The sequence below is a fragment of the Nanorana parkeri genome, unplaced genomic scaffold (assembly GCF_000935625.1).
Source record: "Nanorana parkeri isolate BGI_ZX_2015 unplaced genomic scaffold, ASM93562v1 scaffold195, whole genome shotgun sequence".
Classification (NCBI taxonomy): Eukaryota; Metazoa; Chordata; class Amphibia; order Anura; family Dicroglossidae; genus Nanorana; species Nanorana parkeri.
Genome location: NW_017306463.1, coordinates 1333377 through 1352024, shown reverse-complemented (window position 1 = coordinate 1352024; position 18648 = coordinate 1333377). Strand labels below are relative to the sequence as shown.

Sequence of the window (18648 nt, the reverse complement as noted above, 5' to 3'; positions counted from 1 at the left end):
AGCCAGATGTTCTTTATCTTCACAGTATAAATAATTTACAATGAAAACCGAATAAATAAAGTGCTTTTCTATGTGTTTGCGCCAATATACAAAATAGACCAAACGTCTACAATTGGTGTAAAATGTCATGCAATTCAAAATCACTTTAAATAAAACCTCATTTAAACTACGCCATGCTTAGGACTTGCCGAGACGTTCTATAAAGACTGTGAAGGAAAGAAAATCGTGAGGTTTGTTTTTGCAGCATACATTAAGTCATGCAGGGACGAACCAATAAATAGAAAGCAAGGGGGTTGTTTTGAAGCTCATTCACTGCTATCGGCATGGTTGCGTTTGAAGGCGTGCGCCGTCAGTTCTCGGATTTGTCAGAAAACAAATCGAAGCGCTCCTCGCAAGTCTGGGTTTCCACTGAGCTGAACTGAGACTCCATTGTATTCCATGCCAGATCCGCCAGGAGAAAGTCATCCATAGCAGTCTGGGTTTCGTTGCTTGTAAGAAATAAACTTCCAAGAGTCTCAAAGCAGCTGTCAGTGGTTTGTGTCTGGGCGCTGTTCTGCTGTACATGACCCTCCAGAGCAGCGCACAGCGCATTTTTACTGGTCGACGCTCCATCTGTGTGGCTTTCCGCATCAGAAGAGTCTGTGCTTATCGAAAAGCTAGACTGTTTCAAGAGGCTGCCCAGACGCAAGGGAGAATTGCGGTCCAGAAAGAGATTCAAGTCCGTCTGGGTTTGAGTATCAAACATCTCCATCACCAGGAGATTGGAGCTGCCTTTGTTGGAAAACGATTGGGTCGAGTCATTGGAGAATAAAAAGTCCGTTTGCGTTTCAATATCCAAATATTCGGAATTCAGATTGCTCAGCATGCTCTCTTCGGTTTGGGTCTGGATATTGGATGCGGAAAAGAACTCGTCTATGTCGAAATCGATGCCAGTGTTGGTGTTACAGTTAGACGATAAATGGGATTCTCCAGCTGAGAGGAGATTGCGATTATCCAAAGGCTGGCTGGACATATTGTCAGAAAGCATTTTTTCGAGGTCGCTCAACAACTCCATAGTTTGCGTTTGGTTATCGGTCATGTTTTGAGATGGAAAGGTCCCGTTTTGTGTGCTGAAATTAATGAAGGAGGGAGCTTTCATTTCCTCTACCCTCATGTCCTTCATAGTGTCTGTATTGAGTAGATTTTGCCCCAAGGTTCCTGGGATGTAAGTAATGCCTGGTTGACTTGTCTGCGTAGACACAGTATAAAAGGAATTAGTGTTACTGAAGAGATTATCACAATTGACGGCCTGGTCCACTAACAGAGGGTTCTCCCTCGGCAGAGAAGCACTGCTCGTCTGGGTCTCCCGAGAAATCCCACAACTGAGACAAGGATTGACGGAGACCTCCGACGAAGATTTTGGTGGCAATGAAGAGCAGTCCTGCAGTGTTTGAGTCTCCACACTGATGGGCAAAGACATTTGGGCAGTAAAGGACAAGTCTGTTTGGGCAGAAGATGAAACGCTAGAGTCGCTGGTAGTCCAAGAGGTGCCTGATAAAATGCTAGGGGTAAAATAAGATAAGTCGGTCTGAACATCAGATGTGATTTTGCCTTTAGGTGCTCCACCATGGAAATGCGAGTCGGTGGGCGATAGTTTCTCCATACTAACTTGTACATACGAATTAGCAGCTCCTAGACAACTAGTGTGAGAGAGGTTACTGGATAACGTAGTCTCGGTACCCAGATTTTGTAGGACTGTTCCATTATAATGAGGTATGAATTGCAATGTACTTATGACTGGTCCACGACTATTAACTGCTACCATTACAGGCTTCATAGGACAGTCACTGGCTGAAACTAGGACAGGTAGGTGAGCCAGCTGCATGACTGGTAATTTAACTACGGTCAACTTAGGCTTTGGTAACAAGAGTTTTTGGACTTGATTTGGCTGTAGATGAGTGTCCCTGGTAACATAGGAAGCAATGCAAGATTCACTTGCGGGTAATGCCTTCAACTCTGCCATCTGCTGGTCAGAAGTCGTAACTGCTTCGGGCTGATAGTTTCTGACAATACAGTCCTCATTCACAGTTTTTTGGTTCTGTTTTAATGCATCCAGTTTTCTTTTCTTTACAGGAGGGTCTCTGCAAGAAAACAAGACATCATGTGTTAGCCTTCATGGAAAAGACAAGGACTAAAATATTTTAAAACTAAAGGGTCAGTCCTTCCAAAAAATGATGCGTTGAATAGACGGTGGCAGGACCATTCACCCACTAGCTCATCTCTCATAGACTGGGGAAAAAGATTTCTGCACCTGGATTCCCAGCTTAGCACACCTGCCATGGCCATTACAAGGGCTTCCTGGCCTCCAAATTGAATTAGCTTGAGAAATAGCCAGAAGGGAATTTAACCTGAACCTATCCATTACTCAAGATCAAAGTGCTGCAACATGGTGCCCAATACTGCTCTTGTAAAGGAAATCCTTCTCTGTACACTTTCTGAAATTACATTTACTTTGCTATAGAGGTCTCATATTTTTGACTTAAGGCATTGCCCCCATGCACCAGCTCCCTGTACTTGCTTGCAGTCAAGGCGTTTTTATTAGGCAGTAGACTGCCAGGAAGAAGAGACTTGGCCCAAGCTGACAAGCGATCTCAGATGGCACGGAGGAAGGTTTTCTGGGCACCACCTTTGGTTTTATATAGGCATAGTATTGGAATCGTTCACTTTAAACTACAATGTTGTGCAATAAAATGGAGGCCAACTCCACTATGAACAGATTCCTATCTTGTGTGTACACCCTTGTGCTGAAAAACCCACCCACTGGTTTGCAGCCAGGTTGGTGGGTCAAACATAGGGGAATAAGGAGCAAGAGAGGAAAGAGAAAGCCAGGGAAGGGGATGGGAACACCAAAAAAAAAAAGAAGAGGAATGGAAGGGGGCATTATGTGGCTGACTGAGAAGTTCTAGTGAAACTACAACCAATAGTCTTGAACTGATCCTATAGCAGTTTAATTTCTACACACTTTTGTTCGTGATCTGTGAAATCGGGAGATAACTCACTTCACTGATTGTAGCATCCTATCTTAGCACATTATCAGGAAGTGGGTCTTCCCTCCACATATGCAGTGACCCGAATATCACATTCACAGCTATAATGGAAACTGGGAAACAGCTTTGCCAGCACACAAACTTGCAAGCTCCTTGATGCAAACCAAGAAGGAAGGGCAATGCCACAGCTACAATAAACTAGTTCACTTGGAGTGCATTTGGCAGAAGCAGCTTCTGCAGTTACCATGGCAGCCAGATACAGCAGCGGATGCCACTGCTAGGAGACGCAGCATCGGCCCCGCAGAAGTCTTCATTGTGGCATACCAGTGCTGTCAAGAACGGGGCGAGTTATGTGCAGGCACAGTAGAGACCCTGGATTTATATCCACCATCATTTGACATTTTAAAACCTTTTTCACCTGTGTTCAATGGGGACCTCGTGGCCCATTCTATGAGTGTGCGATAAGAGGGCAGTTCTGCTGGTGTAAGGACATCCACAGGTGCACTTAAAAGTCTTCCCACAGTAGCCAATGTGCCGCTTTAAGTCCCATTCTGTGCCATACGAGCTTCCACATTTATCACATTTGTGCTTCTTCTCTGCATGCATTTTCATAAAGTGCTGAAATGCAAAAAAAGGCTTCTATTAAAACAGCAGAAGAAACACTTGCTTAGAACTATATATAAGCTATTCCATGTAGTATCAGGTCTCCTGCTGCAGGGATTAAAGAAAAACTAGTTCTGCAGAAGCAGAGGAATGCAATAGGAACAAATGACATGCGAGTTGCCTGTAGCACTCACTATCTGTGGGGCCCATAAATACCTCCAACAAAAGGGGGAAATTACACGCAGAGGCCTGAGACCTAAGTACACCGAAGATTAATTTCCCTTTATCAAAATCAAATAGGTTACACTTAAAGTGTACGTATAGACAGTTATTTTTTTGTGGTTTTGAACATAATAGGGATTAGAACCCCTGTCAATTTGTTTCCATTAGGGTCTGTTTTAATATTTAGTTCTATGTCAGTGCTGCTGATATCCGGCAGCCACTTCCTGTCTACCTGTGCTCCCGCAATAGCTGCATGGCATTTCTCAGGCAGGTTCCATGATGGAGCTAACAATGGACCATGCCTGAGTAATGCGTGTTAAAACAGCTCCTTGTAGTCTCCATCAGAAGTCTCCAACAACATGGGAGCACGGCTGGGAGGTAGGGATAGAGCACGTCACTATATCACAGGAAGTGCCTGAAAAATGTTACCAAGTATATTTAAAAAGGTGCATCTATAGCTAAAACGTTTTTCTTTAGTTTTGGAAAGAAAGGGGAAAGATTAGAACTTCTGTCAGGTTTTACTGCTATCGCTGGAGAGATTAATTCACTTCCTGTCTTGAAAAATGGTTGTCTCCAGGACAGGAAGTGAGGGGATCTCTCTAACAGCAACAAAGACAGTAGTATTTTTTTATGTATGCTAGAACCCCCATCAACTTTTTATTGCCCTTTGTATCCCTGGTGCACATTTTCCTTCACTTCCTTTCTATTAAAAGGTTGTCCTCAGAAGAGGAAATAAGGGAACATTTTCCTAAAGAAGCCTCAAATAGTTAAACCTGACAGGGGTTCTAATCCTTCCTCTATCTATCCACAAATAATAGTTCAGATTTTCGGGTTGCTACGCTCGCTTACAGGGTCTCTATGGAACCCCAGAGTAGCCACCCGAAAATTGAAAGTTTGTTTCAGCAATCCTTCAACTTGATCTTGAGCTGCATTGATGGGACCGTGAAGAAAAAAAAAAAAAGGTAGTATGGCTACAAGATTATATGTTTAGCGTCTAGGATTTAATATCCCTTTAAAGTAAATAGAAACTTAATCTCTAAAACCTCAATCTTTAACATGTACCTTTCATTTCAAAAGTCATTGTTAATCTTTTAAATCTGCAGCTTTCATTTCTTTCCATTCAAACCCATTTCTGGTCTTACTGCCAGCTAATCTAGCATTCTACTTCACCCCATTCACAATTCCAATTCATAAAAAAATCTCTATCTCCCTGGATTCCAGGAACCAGGTAGACAACGCTCCTTAGAAATCCAAAATCACAGCAGGTACCCAACTTTTGAGGTCTGCGCTAGCTGCGGTCAATAGAGATGGCTCCTAAAAAAAGAATAATCCTGCTGGCTTCTGGATTGGACAGACTGGCTCCTGAGCTCCATATTAACCTGTCCACCCCTGCCTTACACAGTGGTCATTTTTGTACTTTCGTTTGAAAACATATTTTTAGCTAGGTCCGGTCCACACCACAAAGTCTGCATTCCAGGGCGGTCGGCCGGGCTGGAGGGGGTGTTCATCTGAATTTGTTACAGTTATCTAAAACATTTTAAAGTAGAATATAAAAGGCTCATACCTGCTTAACGCGAGAAAACTGTGAGAAGGGTCTATTCATTCCCCTGGGGCAGCCCTCAACCGGACAACAGTAGAGCTTCTGTGATGCTTTTAAGTCTTTCCGTAGTGTGGGATTGGATATTCCTTCCTAGAAAAGAAAAAAAAAAGGGACGCCAATTAGATTTAAGATTAGTGTCACAAGTGATACACAGCAGTACATAAATACAAAAGGTTATTTAATAATGTTACATATTTAAACAGAAAAGCGGACTGCCATAGCAGTTTATTCTATTTAACTTAAATGACCAGAAACTGGCAGTTCTCTATATGCTCTAAAGAGCCAGAACAATACTGGTTCTTCCCATGACCACCAAGAACAGAATATTCAGTGCCAACTTGGACAATTCTACTCCCGAGTGCCGCCTGGCCCTTCTTACCCATGTGCTGCTGCAGATCAGTACACAAAGTTAAGTGTATGTGGTCATAGCGGATAGGGCATGTCCCCGTGATGATTTAATTTTCATTTTGGCAATCTCGTGCCTTGGGACAATGGATAATGGCTTGTATATTAGCTTATGAAGCAATACAAGTAGATCTGGCATCAGCGCAGTCAATGAGTTAAGCTGGCCATAAACTAGCAGATATCTTTTTAGCTTCAGTATCTTGCTAGTCGGCCCCGCGGGCTCTCAAAACACCTGAACAATGCCTGCATCCAATCAGATTGTTTAGGTATTTTGGCAGCCAGCGGGGCCGACTAGCAAGATACTGAAGCTTGGCCCAGTGGGAGATTCCTCCATCCACACAGTTTAGCGTAGATGGAGGAATCTGTTGCACTTTTTCCATCTGACCATAGAAAATCTGCAGATCATCTATAGGTGTATGGCCAGCTTTAGTCTCAAGCACATGCTCCAAAGGCAAATGGACCCAAAGGAAATTTGAATACAGACAATGGAATTCACTGATGAGAAGGCAAAACAGATGGCTGCTGACAATCGGCTGCAACAACGCAGTCACATTACGGAAATAAAATTGAAAAAGCTCCATACATACAAGCTGTGAAAAAACGGTTATGCAATTCTCATTTGTGCATGCATTCCTCCTATTTAAAAAACACAAAAATGAGGATTAAAGGCTTATTTCAGTTTTCAATTAATTTTTGTACTGGAACCTACCGAGCATTGCAACCGTGTTTCGTGGATGGTGAGTGCAATACACTGGCTCCTGCAGACTACTTCCACAGCCCCAGGTCTGTAGCGAGGTGCAGACCTTCTGCTATGAAACTGGTGGAAGTTATCAATGGGCTACAAGTGTTATGATGTCACCACAGTTATGATGTCACCACGCACTACAAGTTCCACCACCGTGATGGCACGCAGAAGACCTTTCATTCACAGATCCTGTTAATGCATGATGTGGCTGTGCGGGTGAAGCCATGAAAAGCTGAGCCGAATCAAACTAAAACAGGTAAGTAGGGGGGTGATCGAATGGTGGGAGGTTATGGAATGGAACCAAGCTCCACCCTACATGATATGAAAGTTAAACTTCGCCTTTAAACATTGTATGTATATGTAATACCATTTTTTGTACGATAGAGATACAAAGCACAGCATTTTTACCTGCTCCTCCCTTCTATTTAGTAAACTACAAAGTGCTGACTGATGCTGCCGCATGGCTCACAATACCAAGTCAGTCCGTTTTTCATTAGGGCTTCCATGCAGTGAAAGTTTTTGTTGTAATTAAGTAATTTCCAGTCTTTATAAATCTACAATCTATAAATTAGAATACCCCCTGCTAACTCTGCCACGGAGGTTCTTCTTTAGGCACTTCCTGTTATAAGCTGACAAATCCGCTCTTATCTCCCAAGTACTCTCCTGCGTTGTCACCATGGCGCGCGTGCCTCTGTAGACTCCAGGTCAGTGCTTATTACGCAGGCATGTTCTATTATTGTCTCCATCAGGAAGCCTGTACCGAGTAAGTAACGCTTCCGGTGCAAATAAATGTAGACAGGAAGAGGCTGGAGGAGGTCAGTAGCCAGATGCAAAAAAGGAGGAAAAAGAAAGCAATGGCAATTGTTTATGATACACCAGGGGTGAGCAATTCATTTTCTCAAGGGGCCGCTTTAGAAACTGGGACTGTTGGAGGGCCGAAACAAGAGGCTGGACTTAATTTTGCTCAATATTCATTTTATTGCTTTATAAAAATAAATATGATTTTGACGAGCTGCTACTGGTATGAAGGTTACAATCAGGCTTGTTTACTGCTAATGTAGCAGTAAACAAATATTAAAAACTCCAATCATTTTATTTTTAGCATTAGATACTTTTAAATGTTAGAAAAACAAGGCACGCACATATGTAAATGGATGAAAACAATCTTATGGGGGCAACTGATAATTAGTTTTCCCCATCAGAGTGCCCCCTTACATTGGTTATTGCCATCAGAGTGCCCCAAAATTTTTGTAATTAATGCAAGAGGGCACTCCGACGAAGACAACTAATAATTAGTTGTCCACATCAGCATGTCCCCTTAAATCGATTGTCCCCATCAAGGTGCCCCTTATTTTTATAGTTAATGTAAGGGGACAACCAATGTAAGAGGGCACCCTGAAGGGGACAACCAATGTAAGAGGGCACCCTGACGGGGACAACCAATGTAAGAGGGCACCCTGACGGGGACAACCAATGTAAGAGGGCACCCTGACGGGGACAACCTATGTAAGAGGGCACCCTGATGGGGACAACCTATGTAAGAGGGCACCCTGATGGGGACAACCTATGTAAGAGGGCACCCTGATGGGGACAACCTATGTAAGAGGGCACCCTGATGGGGACAACCTATGTAAGAGGACACCCTGATGGGGACAACTAATCGTTCCCACTAGAGTACCCCTTTATGTTATGGTTCCCACATACTGGATTTTCCCACTTTATCGTTAGGCCAGAGGTGGGAGCCGGGAGGTCGAGCAGGCTGCAGCAGAGGACAGAAGAAGATACTCTTACTTCCTCCTGTAATGCTGGGGGCGGGGAATACATTTGAGATCACTAGTTGCTAGGACCGCCGGGGAGTCCTAGCAACCAAGGACTGAAGAGTTATGGCTTACAGTGGACGCACTGGCCTTGGAGGCTGGTGCATCCACCGTCAGCCAGCCATAACTGAGCGAAGATCTGCAATCGTGGTCCAAACAGAACTCGGAAGGGGATATGCTGTCTGACACACCCAGAAGTGTCAAACAGCAGTGGTATTGATACCCTTGCAATACAGAGAATAGCCTTGATCCATGCCAATAAGGGAAGTATTCAATATGCTCTTTTACAAGGGTCTGCTGACTGCATTTTGTAACCCTAGCGACAGGGTCACTTTAAGGTGTAAGGAATTATTTGATTAAGGGACGTAACTGCGTCAGCTCTGCGGCAAAATGTTTGCTGTGGTTAGAATCAGCAACAATGACACGACAGTGCTTTCATGAACAGTTGCATTCAAGCAATAATGTGCACGTCAAAGCACGCTAGAAGATGAAAGGCAAGCACAGAATGCATTCTACTCAGCTGAGCTCTCCAAACATAACAGGCAGCCATTATTTGCTGGAAGAGGAATGAGTATCACAGCTACACTGTTCACCCAGTGCAGTCCTAACACCACACAAAACATCACATTACCTCCAAGAGCTGTTATAGGCAGCAGGAAAATAACATTTTATTCCAACCAAAGTTGTTTTTTTATTGTTTCTTTTGTTTTGGAAGGAGTAATAACCTCCATAACATGTGTTTGTTCTTTAATTAGTTTGGGGCATTATTCCTTTCGCCAACACCAATTTGTGCCACTATGCCCCCCCTCCCCTTCCCCACCAGCCATGGGGCACCATTACTCCCCACTGACGCCAGCCATGGGGCACCATTCCTATCCACTGACGCCAGCCATGGGGCACCATTCCTCCCCACTGACGCCAGCCATGGAGCACCTTTCCTCCCCACTGACGCCAGCCATGGGGCACCATTCCCCCCCACTGACGCCAGCCATGGGGCACCATTCCCCCCCACGGACGCCAGCCATGGGGCACCATTCCTCCCCACTCACACCAGCCATGGGGCACCATTCCTCCCCACTGACACCAGCCATGGGGCACCATTCCTCCCCACTGACACCAGCCATGGGGCACCATTCCTCCCCACTGACACCAACCATGGGGCACCATTCCTCCCCACTCCTGCTCAGAAAGACCGAGGTCTGGTAACTCCTGAAGGTAATATCTCCTTCTCTACCAAGTGTGACTGCAACATCCAGGATTAGTTGGTAGGTTTTTTTATGTCCTTTATTGCAAGGTGCTGTTTAAGTATAAAGCATGTATTACAATTTGCAAGGTAGCCTTATTGCTCAATTTTTTAAATGTAGGAAATTCAGCATCACTGCTACTCTTCCCAGGGTTGGGCATCCTACAAAGATCAGTACAAAGGCATGCTTTGGAATCCTCAAACAGGTGACAAAGAACCCTAGGTTAACAACCATGGATCTGCAGGTATTCCCTGAGTTTTGTAATCTCAGTGTTAGTCTATCATAGGAAATACCTCGAGGAAGGGTAATATTCATAGGCGGGTTCCTCAAATTAAACAATATCAAAAATACATGGAATACACATTACACAACACTACTGGAACAATGCTCATGAAACAACGGGTGAAAGAGAAGTGTCTGCTATCAGAAAAGAAGCTTTTATGGTTTGTTGGAAAAAAGTGCACTTTGAGAAGACCCAATCTTTAACTGCTCTGTTAAAAAAGGGAACCAAGAACGTTTTGCAAATGCACCACTGTAACTCTCAGCCATGAATTATGGCATGTCACAAACTCAACCAAACATGGACAGACATCCATGATCTAGAGCAGCGGTTCTCAACCTGTGGGTCGCATGACGATTTGCCAAGGGTCGCCTAAAGACATCCCAAATCTCCCGGACGCTCCGGGAGTCTCCCGCTATTAGATAGCGGCTTCCGGCCGCCCGGGGGAGAAACATTTTCCAGAAAGGACCAGAGCAGAGTAAACCGTTCCCTGTTCTGGTTTTTATTTTTCTGACATCGGAGCCGCCGGCCGCCATCAGTCAGAAAAAAAAAAACAGCATAGGAATGCATAGCTAAATTCCTATCGGCTATTTCACTTTGCAATAGCCAATAGCAAACTAGCTATTGCACCCGCCCACTGCTGCTGTCAATCAGCAGTGGGGGACCTGAAGTTCTCCATCAGGTCCTCTTCTAGTGATCGACAGCAGCAGAGGGCGGGTGCAATAGCCAGGTTGCTATTGGCTATTGCAAAGTGAAATAGCCAATAGGAATCTAGCTATGCATTCCTATGCCGTTTTTTTTTTCTTTTCTTCTGACTGACGGCAGCAGGCGGCTCCGATGTCAGAAAAAAAAAAAAAAACCAGAGCAGCAAAAAGGTTTACTCCGCTCGATCGAGCAGAGTAAATTTTTCCAGGAGAAAGTGTTTCTCCCCCGGGCGGCCGGTATCCGCTATCTAATAGCTACCTAACGGTAGCAAAATTAAAGCGATGAAGGAGCAACGAAAATAATTTTACTGTTAGGGGTCGCCACAACTTGGGCAATTTTAGCAAAGGGTCGCGGCACTAGAAAGGTTGAGAACCGCTGATCTAGGACAACCCACTGTCTATGATCACCGTTGGGTAAAGATCAGTTCAAATTTAAGGAGCCATGCCTGTTAAATCAAAGACGATCCCACACTTTTCCCTCAGTGAAAGACCCCAAGCAATACTGTACCATTCGCTGACTACAAATTACTTTAAGGCAGTGAAGGGAAATCCCAGGAGACGGGTAGCCAATGCTCCTTGGAAATTTCCTTAAAATTTACAACTGGCCTGGCACCTAACTTTTGAGGTTTTCTCTAATTAGTGTCAATGACATTTCGCTCCTAATAAATTCTGCTGGCCCCTGGTTAGGACAGATGGGCTCCTGAATTCCATATTAATGCGTCCATCCCTGATTTAAGGAATGTGTGTAGGCTGCTAAAATATGTCCAGTACTTTCCCATACTTGTTGCGCAGGAAAGGAGATACAAATGATACAATGTATTACATTTTTTCCTATCTCCACAAGCGCATTAATAAAAAATTTTACAAGCTGAGCTAAAATACAAAAACTTTAGAACTGCAAAAATGAATGTTCAACCACATCAGCCAATATCCTGGTTACATTGAACAGATACTCCTAATCTTTGCTTGCTTTAAGCGTTCGTGTCTTATTATGGTCAATAACTTTTCTAATTAGCAGATGATGTAAAAGTTCTAAAATAATCTTGTGTTTACATGAACATACTTTAAGGCCAGAAGTGGACAAATTATTATGGAATAATTAACCCAGGCCATCTAATCCAGAGTCCGGAAATATCATTATTTTTTTTTTTTTTAGGAGCAAGCTCCACTGACAACTAGAGAAAACCTCAAAAAGCTACCTGGCTCCTTATCCAGCCCTGCTCAAAAGCACATTGATACCCGAGAAAAGTGAATCTCAAGGTGTCTACACATTAAGATACCCTGAATATCACATGTGGAGCCCTAACAGCCAGAGCACTACTATAAATATTGCAACTTCAGCTCCTGATAATCACAGGCACAGCCCCTCCTACGGCTTAGTATAGTTCCACAACTGTGATGAAGACTTGAAAGGGAGGTGGTGGACCTAAGCTTGACTTTGGCGCATAAAGTCAAAATTTGCATAATAGAGAGTCCAAAGTTTCGGGGCTCCCAAATAGCCCACAAGGTATCTTGAAGTACCTCTAGATCAGGGGTAGCCAATCTCCGGCCCTCCAGCTGTGGTGGAACTACAAATCCCATGAGGCATTGCAAGATTCTCACAGCCACGGCTCTTGGAGAGAGATGCATCATGGGATTTGTAGTTTCACCACAGCTGGAGGGCCGGAGTTTGGCTACCCCTGCTCTAGATGTTTGCTGGGAGGTTGTTAGAAGACTATGGCTTCTATTGGCAGTGCAGGCAGGATCCACACATTGTGCACCATAAACTCGCTAGGCGGCCTGTGATGACCTAACAAGTTTATGTCAAAGTAGAGGGTAGAAAGGCTGATCTGCTTAAACACAACCTGCTCAGGTGACTTCCATAACGTTCAATATGTAAAAGAGACCAGAGAGCAGCAAGAATACCGCAACAGTAGGACGTGTTTAAAGGCTAAGTCCACCTTTTGCAAAAATTAAAGGAATGCATATTTAATATTAAAAAATGCTTTTCTTTTATTTTGTGCATTCAAGCCTGGAAAGCATTGCAATGGTGATCACTCGATCAGGGCTGCAGAGCTCAGGCTTCAGTACATTCTCATACAGGCAGAGCTCCGTACTGAAGTACAGAGTTTCAGTTAGGAGAGATGGGGAAGGACGGCTGGATGGGAATAAGGACAGCTCTACAGCATGTAACCAGAGAGAGAGGACGGCTGGACGCTGTATGAGGTGATTTTAATGCTGTTTGAAGTCCAGCCGTCCTTCCCCCCCATCTCTCCTAACTGAAACGCCGTACCTCAGTACAGAGCTCTGCCTGGGAGAGAATGTGCTGAAGCCTGAGCTCTGCAGCCCTGATCAACTGATCACAGTTGCAATGCTTTCCAGGCTTGAATGCAAAAATGTAAGTATCTTTTTTAAAATATTATTAAATATGCATTTCTTTACATTTTTGCAAAAGGTGAACTTATCCTTTATAGTGTATGTAAAGGCAAAACATTTTCTATTGGATAGAGTAGGGAAGGCTCACCATCAGGTTATTTTTGCTGCCTGTCCTGCCTTGAGATGATTTTCTTTCACTACCCGTCATGCCGATGTTTTGTTTAACCTGAAACAAGTACACAAATCAGCAGTTTTGACATCACTTGTTGAAAGTACTGGAACCAGAGACAGACTGCAGGCCACTAGCAGAGTCTAGAATGCATAGTATGCCGGTGGCCATCTTCATTTCCTTCTCTACAGAGGGGAACAGGGAGGTGATGCAGGCTTTGCTGGACTGTGCTTTAAACTTAAATAGAACTAAAGCCAAAACCTTTTTTTTTTTTGTAAGGAAGAGTTCTAACCCCTGTCAGTTTTGTTGTTGTTGTCATCTGTACCCCATTGGTGAGATTTCCCTTCACTTCCTATCCAATAGCCACAATGAGAAGAGAGGAAATCCCTGGTGGTCAACAGGGTCGGCAGAACTAGTGCCGCCATTGGAAGATTTCTCATCTATAAGGCCCCATTCACACTTGGCGATTCGCAAATCGCGCGTTTGTCGCACGATTTGCATTTTGCGCAATATCGCGCAAATGCTTGCATTGAAAAGCATTGAATCGCGGCAAAATCCGCTCCAAAAAAGGGTCCTACTGTAGCGACGCACGACCCTTTGCCCCATTGCCATGCATTGGAGAGCGATATCGCGCAGTAAATAGCCGCGATATCGTGGGAATTACCGCACGATAAATCGCTCAGTGTGAACGGGGCCCTAATGTTCGGGGGACAACCAAATATGTGGGATTTTCTTTCACTTTCAGTGATCACAATCACCATGACAAATAGGGGGGGGTGAATCTCCCTAATGGGGACACAGACACCAATGTTCTAAACCCTCCCCACTCTATCCAAGTCTAAATAATAAAAAAAAAAAAGTTCACCTTCACCTTAAAAGAGAACTATGAGGTGAGTGCTTTTCACTCACCTCATAGTTCTAGCCGACCTGTGACAATGAGGCTGTCACAGGTCGGCTCAGTAGATCGGGAGGTGAGCGAACATATACCGGCGTTCGCTCACCTCTCGATCCGGTCACGGCTCTCTGCCGTGACAGGGGAGGGGCTGGATTCGCCCTCCGATCTGCCAGCGCTGACTGGCGGAAGGGACGGGGGAGGGTACAGCTGGCTCTGCTGTCAGTCACGCAGCTGGGCGGATCCCGGCACAATTGTTGGGATCCGCTTCAGCTGCGGCTACTCAGTATACCGCGAGCTACAGCTCGCGGTATACTGAGCCTAGGGTGACGGGAGGACGCTAGTTTGTGTCCTTCCGTTACCCTGAGAACTATGGGGAAAAGACTTAACCCCATAGTTCTCCTTTAATCCTTCATGCAGTAGCACTTTGCGGTCAATGTGGAAATTAGGGCTGCAACTAACAATTATTTCCATAATCGATTAGTTGGCCAATCGGTACAACAGTCATTGGTTGGCAAGTATTGGGGAAGTGCATGTTAAAGTAGGTCAGAATTTCAATTTATTTAAAAGTGCTTGCAAAAAACTCCTGTCCTGTAAAAGAAGAGTCCCAATACTTACCTATCAGGCAGTCTGTGTCATGAAACATCGCCACACTGCTCTTCGGCCACTGAGGGTTATCAACCTTTAAAACAGGTTGAATAACTGCTTAACCTGCACACACAATTGTTCTTTCTGCCGACTTCTATGTCCTGTAGGGACGTACAAGCCGGAGGTGAAGCCACTGCATGCGGCAGGAGGATCAGGTACTCACGTACTCAGAAGTGTGGAGATGTTTCAAAACCCAGGCCACTGGTCTGCCTCTAGATAGGCAGAGCCAGCTGTCACTCACGCAGCTGGGCGGATCCAGACATAATTGTCGGGATCTGCATCAGCTGCGGCATCTTAGTATACCGCGAGCAGTAGCTTGCGGTATACTGTGGCGTCTCAGTATACTGCGAGCTGTAGCTCGCGGTATACTGAGCTTGGGATGACGGGAGGACGCTAGTTTGTGTCCTCCCGTTACCCTAAGGAGAACTATGGGGAAAAGCCCTGACCCCATAGTTCTCCTTTAAGTATGAAGCCTGTTTTTTTTACAGGGCTGGACCTTGTGATGACAAGGTCACATTAATTGTGCAGTGTGGATGACAGTTCAGGGGCTGGGTCTGACCTACTTTGCAGTTCTTTGGAAGTAGCGGGTCCTAGGAAGGTATAAAAGTCACAAATTAATGCAGCTCTGTGATCAATACATCACTAGATCCATCATATATACAGCTCTGTAATCAATACATCAGTAGATCATCATATATACAGCTCTGTAATCAATGTATCATTAGATCCATCATATATGCAACTCTGTAATCAATACATCCCTAAATCCATCATATATACAGCTCTGTAATCAATACATCACTAGGTCCATCATATATACAGCTCTGTAATCAATACATCACTAGGTCCATCATATATACAGCTCTGTAATCAATACATCAGTAGATCATCATATATACAGCTCTGTAATCAATACATCAGTAGATCATCATATATACAGCTCTGTAATTAATGCATCATTAGATCATCATACAGTATATACAATATATATATATTTTTTTTAACAACCAGTGTCAGTGTCTGAAATTGACCTGGTAACAGCCACTTGCCTCACTGTACAGAAAAGCTCAGAGAAGGGGAGCGAGAAGCCGCACAACAAGCAAATCAGGCATGCTGCAATGCAAGCTGATAGGAGAGCGTAGAGGGATGAGGTTATCAGTCTGCTGCTTCTGCTTTCACTGTCCAGTCCCAGGGAATATGCAAGTGAAAGCAAAATTGCAGAAAAATGGGATCAGGTCTTCTGACCTTCTAGACATGACAGAGCTGTGTAAATTTCAGAACTAGTTAGCCATGTAGGAAGGGGGTACCTATACCCTGTACGGAGTCATCAGATGGAGAAGTATTGCCTGGACAAGGGTGGTAATGTATAGCAACACAGTACTTACAATGGTGAGTGGTCATTGGTCAGTGCAGCCACATCACATGCCTGCCTTGCCCAATGAGAATCTAATCTTTCTTCCAGGGTGGCATCCAAGAAAAAAAGAAGAAGAATCACCCACACTAGCCAATGACCACTCACCAATGAATGTACCATGTTGCAACAGGGCAGTGCAGGGAAGTTTTAATGTGCCAGGGATGATACACCGGCTGGTGGAGAATCATGATTATGGTAGCCTAAGTGCAACAAGGATGGGGGGACTGGTGGGGTTCAGTTCTCTGAAAAGGTGAGCTCATCCTCTAATTAAGCCCTCTGAAAGGACCTAACCCCCAACATCTGTCAGACCTGGGTCTGATCTCCTACAAATGACCACCAGACAATGGCCTACACACCTATAGTCGGCTTTATATTGGAGACATACACCCTGCACCATCACAGGAATGGCAGCCATACAGCACTGCACTTTTAGACAGTAATAGTCACTATGCAACCAGAACACCCAACACATGCTTCCATATCCCTCATTGATGCACAGCATTCAGATCACAACACATCCCTCCTTTACACAAGGACACCTTATAGAAATTATGATACCCCTCTAGCACACTCCCTAGTGGTATCCCCCACGTTCCCCTCACCTGCACTCCATGGGACTTGACCAAGTGCATGTTGAGCGCGGGGGGGTTGGGGAGCACTTTACCGCATCCTTTTACAGTGCACAGTATGTTGGTGCGGACCTCCCGAGAGAGCTCGCTGACGGACGGCTTGACAATCTCCCAATGCTCGCAGGAATAGAGAGCCCGCACCGTCGCACCACCCCGGACCGTCATAGCCCTCCACGGAGCCCGGCACCGTACACACAACCGGCGTGTTCCCAAACCCACCCCCTACCCCAGTTCGCAGGGAAAAAAAGCGACTTCCTGAGGCGGGGTGATAAAAGAAAACAAAGGCTCGATTGGATGAAAAAAAGCTTATTTACATACGAAGGCGGGGCACTCATGTGGGCGCGACCTAGCAACGTCATATTGTTGCTGTAGAGAAGCTTGTTCGCTTCGTCAAGTGCGAATATCCTTCCGCCTGGTGTTACACCTGGAAAATAGTCCCGTGCCAATTGTAATACAGCAGTATACACAGATGAGGTGAAATGAAGTCATAGACATATGTTGTGGTGCAGGAAACACAATCCCTTCATGGCTGTTTCATCATTATCTCCAAAGGCCATTCACACTTTTCTATTAATAAACGAACAGTAACATGCTTTTTTTCTTTCGGCAGAGCGCGCAAAAAAATGCACATGCACTATTTCTGGCAACACATATTCAACGACTATCCACATCTAAGTGCAAGCAACACAACACACATTTTAAAAAAAAATACCTGCGCTATTTGCAAGTCAGCATGTCACCCCAACACACATATTCATTAAAAAAAATACCTCAACGCACATATGTCACCCCAACACACATATTCACAGAGCAGCGGGGATCCAGAGGAGAAGCCCCAGAACATTGCGATCTACCAGTGATCGCTACGTGATCGAATGGTAGATCTTGATCGAACTTATGGGCACCCCTGATCTAGTGGCCATAATGTAATATGAACAAAATACACAAAGAAAGGAGCGCTACCACTGAAGAAGCTATTGAAAATGATGTGAGTAATGAAGGTAGATGGAGGACTCATTGTTAAATGGAGGCACCAAGGGTCGTGAAGGATGAGGTCTGGATGGAATGATACTAGAATCAGGGGAGTGTTGGTCTCCAAAGGGAAGTCCTGAAATGTCACAGTAGTGAGAAATTATAGTGGAGAATAGGCTCTCATAGGGTTGACACTATCACAAGATGATAGATGGATCCAGCTCTACACGCACTCAGCTGGCCAGGCTGAACCGCGGCGACTGGATATGCGGCGTCCGTGCCGACCGGCACTTCTCTGTGAATATATATTGCCACTCGGCGGCAATATAGCTGGGGTCACAGCGAGGTGTCAAAAAGTAGACAGTCCGTCCCAGTACCCCATACTTTTACCACTTACCCAAAATTCATAAAGATAGTAGCAACCCCCCTGGATGTCCCATCATTGCTAGTACGAACAGTCTCACCAGTGGTCTTTCTATGTACTTTAACCAATTCCTCCAACCAATTGTGTCTACACTTCCTTCATACAATAAAGATTCTGGTCATCTGATTCACATCTAATCTACCTACAAATGGGACCCCTCTTATTGTTGGGTCTCCCTGGATGTCACTTCTCTCTATACATCCATTCCCCATTCAGTTGGCCTCAATGCCCTACAATTTTTTCTATGCAATTCTTCGATCAATTATATACAAGCGCAGTTCATCATGAACTGCACTGAATTCACTCTTACACATAATTATTTTTCTTTTCTGGGTAAATTTTATCTACACACTCAAGGGACAGCGATGGGTGCCAACTATGCCCCCAGTTATGCTAATCTTACCATGGGTCACTGGGAGGCCCTACGCATTTGGAAAAACAACCCCTTTGCCAAGCAGTTAGTGTTCTATGAGAGATATATGGTTGATATTTTAATCAT

At 44.6% G+C, this 18648-nt stretch overlaps 1 protein-coding gene across 1 annotated transcript; it reads right to left on the bottom strand.

The window, feature by feature from the left end:
- ATMIN (ATM interactor) lies at nucleotides 1-16994 on the bottom strand. Its single transcript, XM_018555393.1, has 4 exons — nucleotides 16727-16994; nucleotides 5416-5541; nucleotides 3445-3644; nucleotides 1-2120 (listed from the first exon to the last, which is right to left on the bottom strand). The coding sequence occupies exons 1-4, from the start codon at nucleotides 16916-16918 to the stop codon at nucleotides 350-352; spliced, it is 2289 nt and encodes a 762-aa protein (XP_018410895.1). The 5' UTR covers nucleotides 16919-16994; the 3' UTR covers nucleotides 1-349.
- Nucleotides 16995-18648: the final 1654 nt, after the last annotated feature.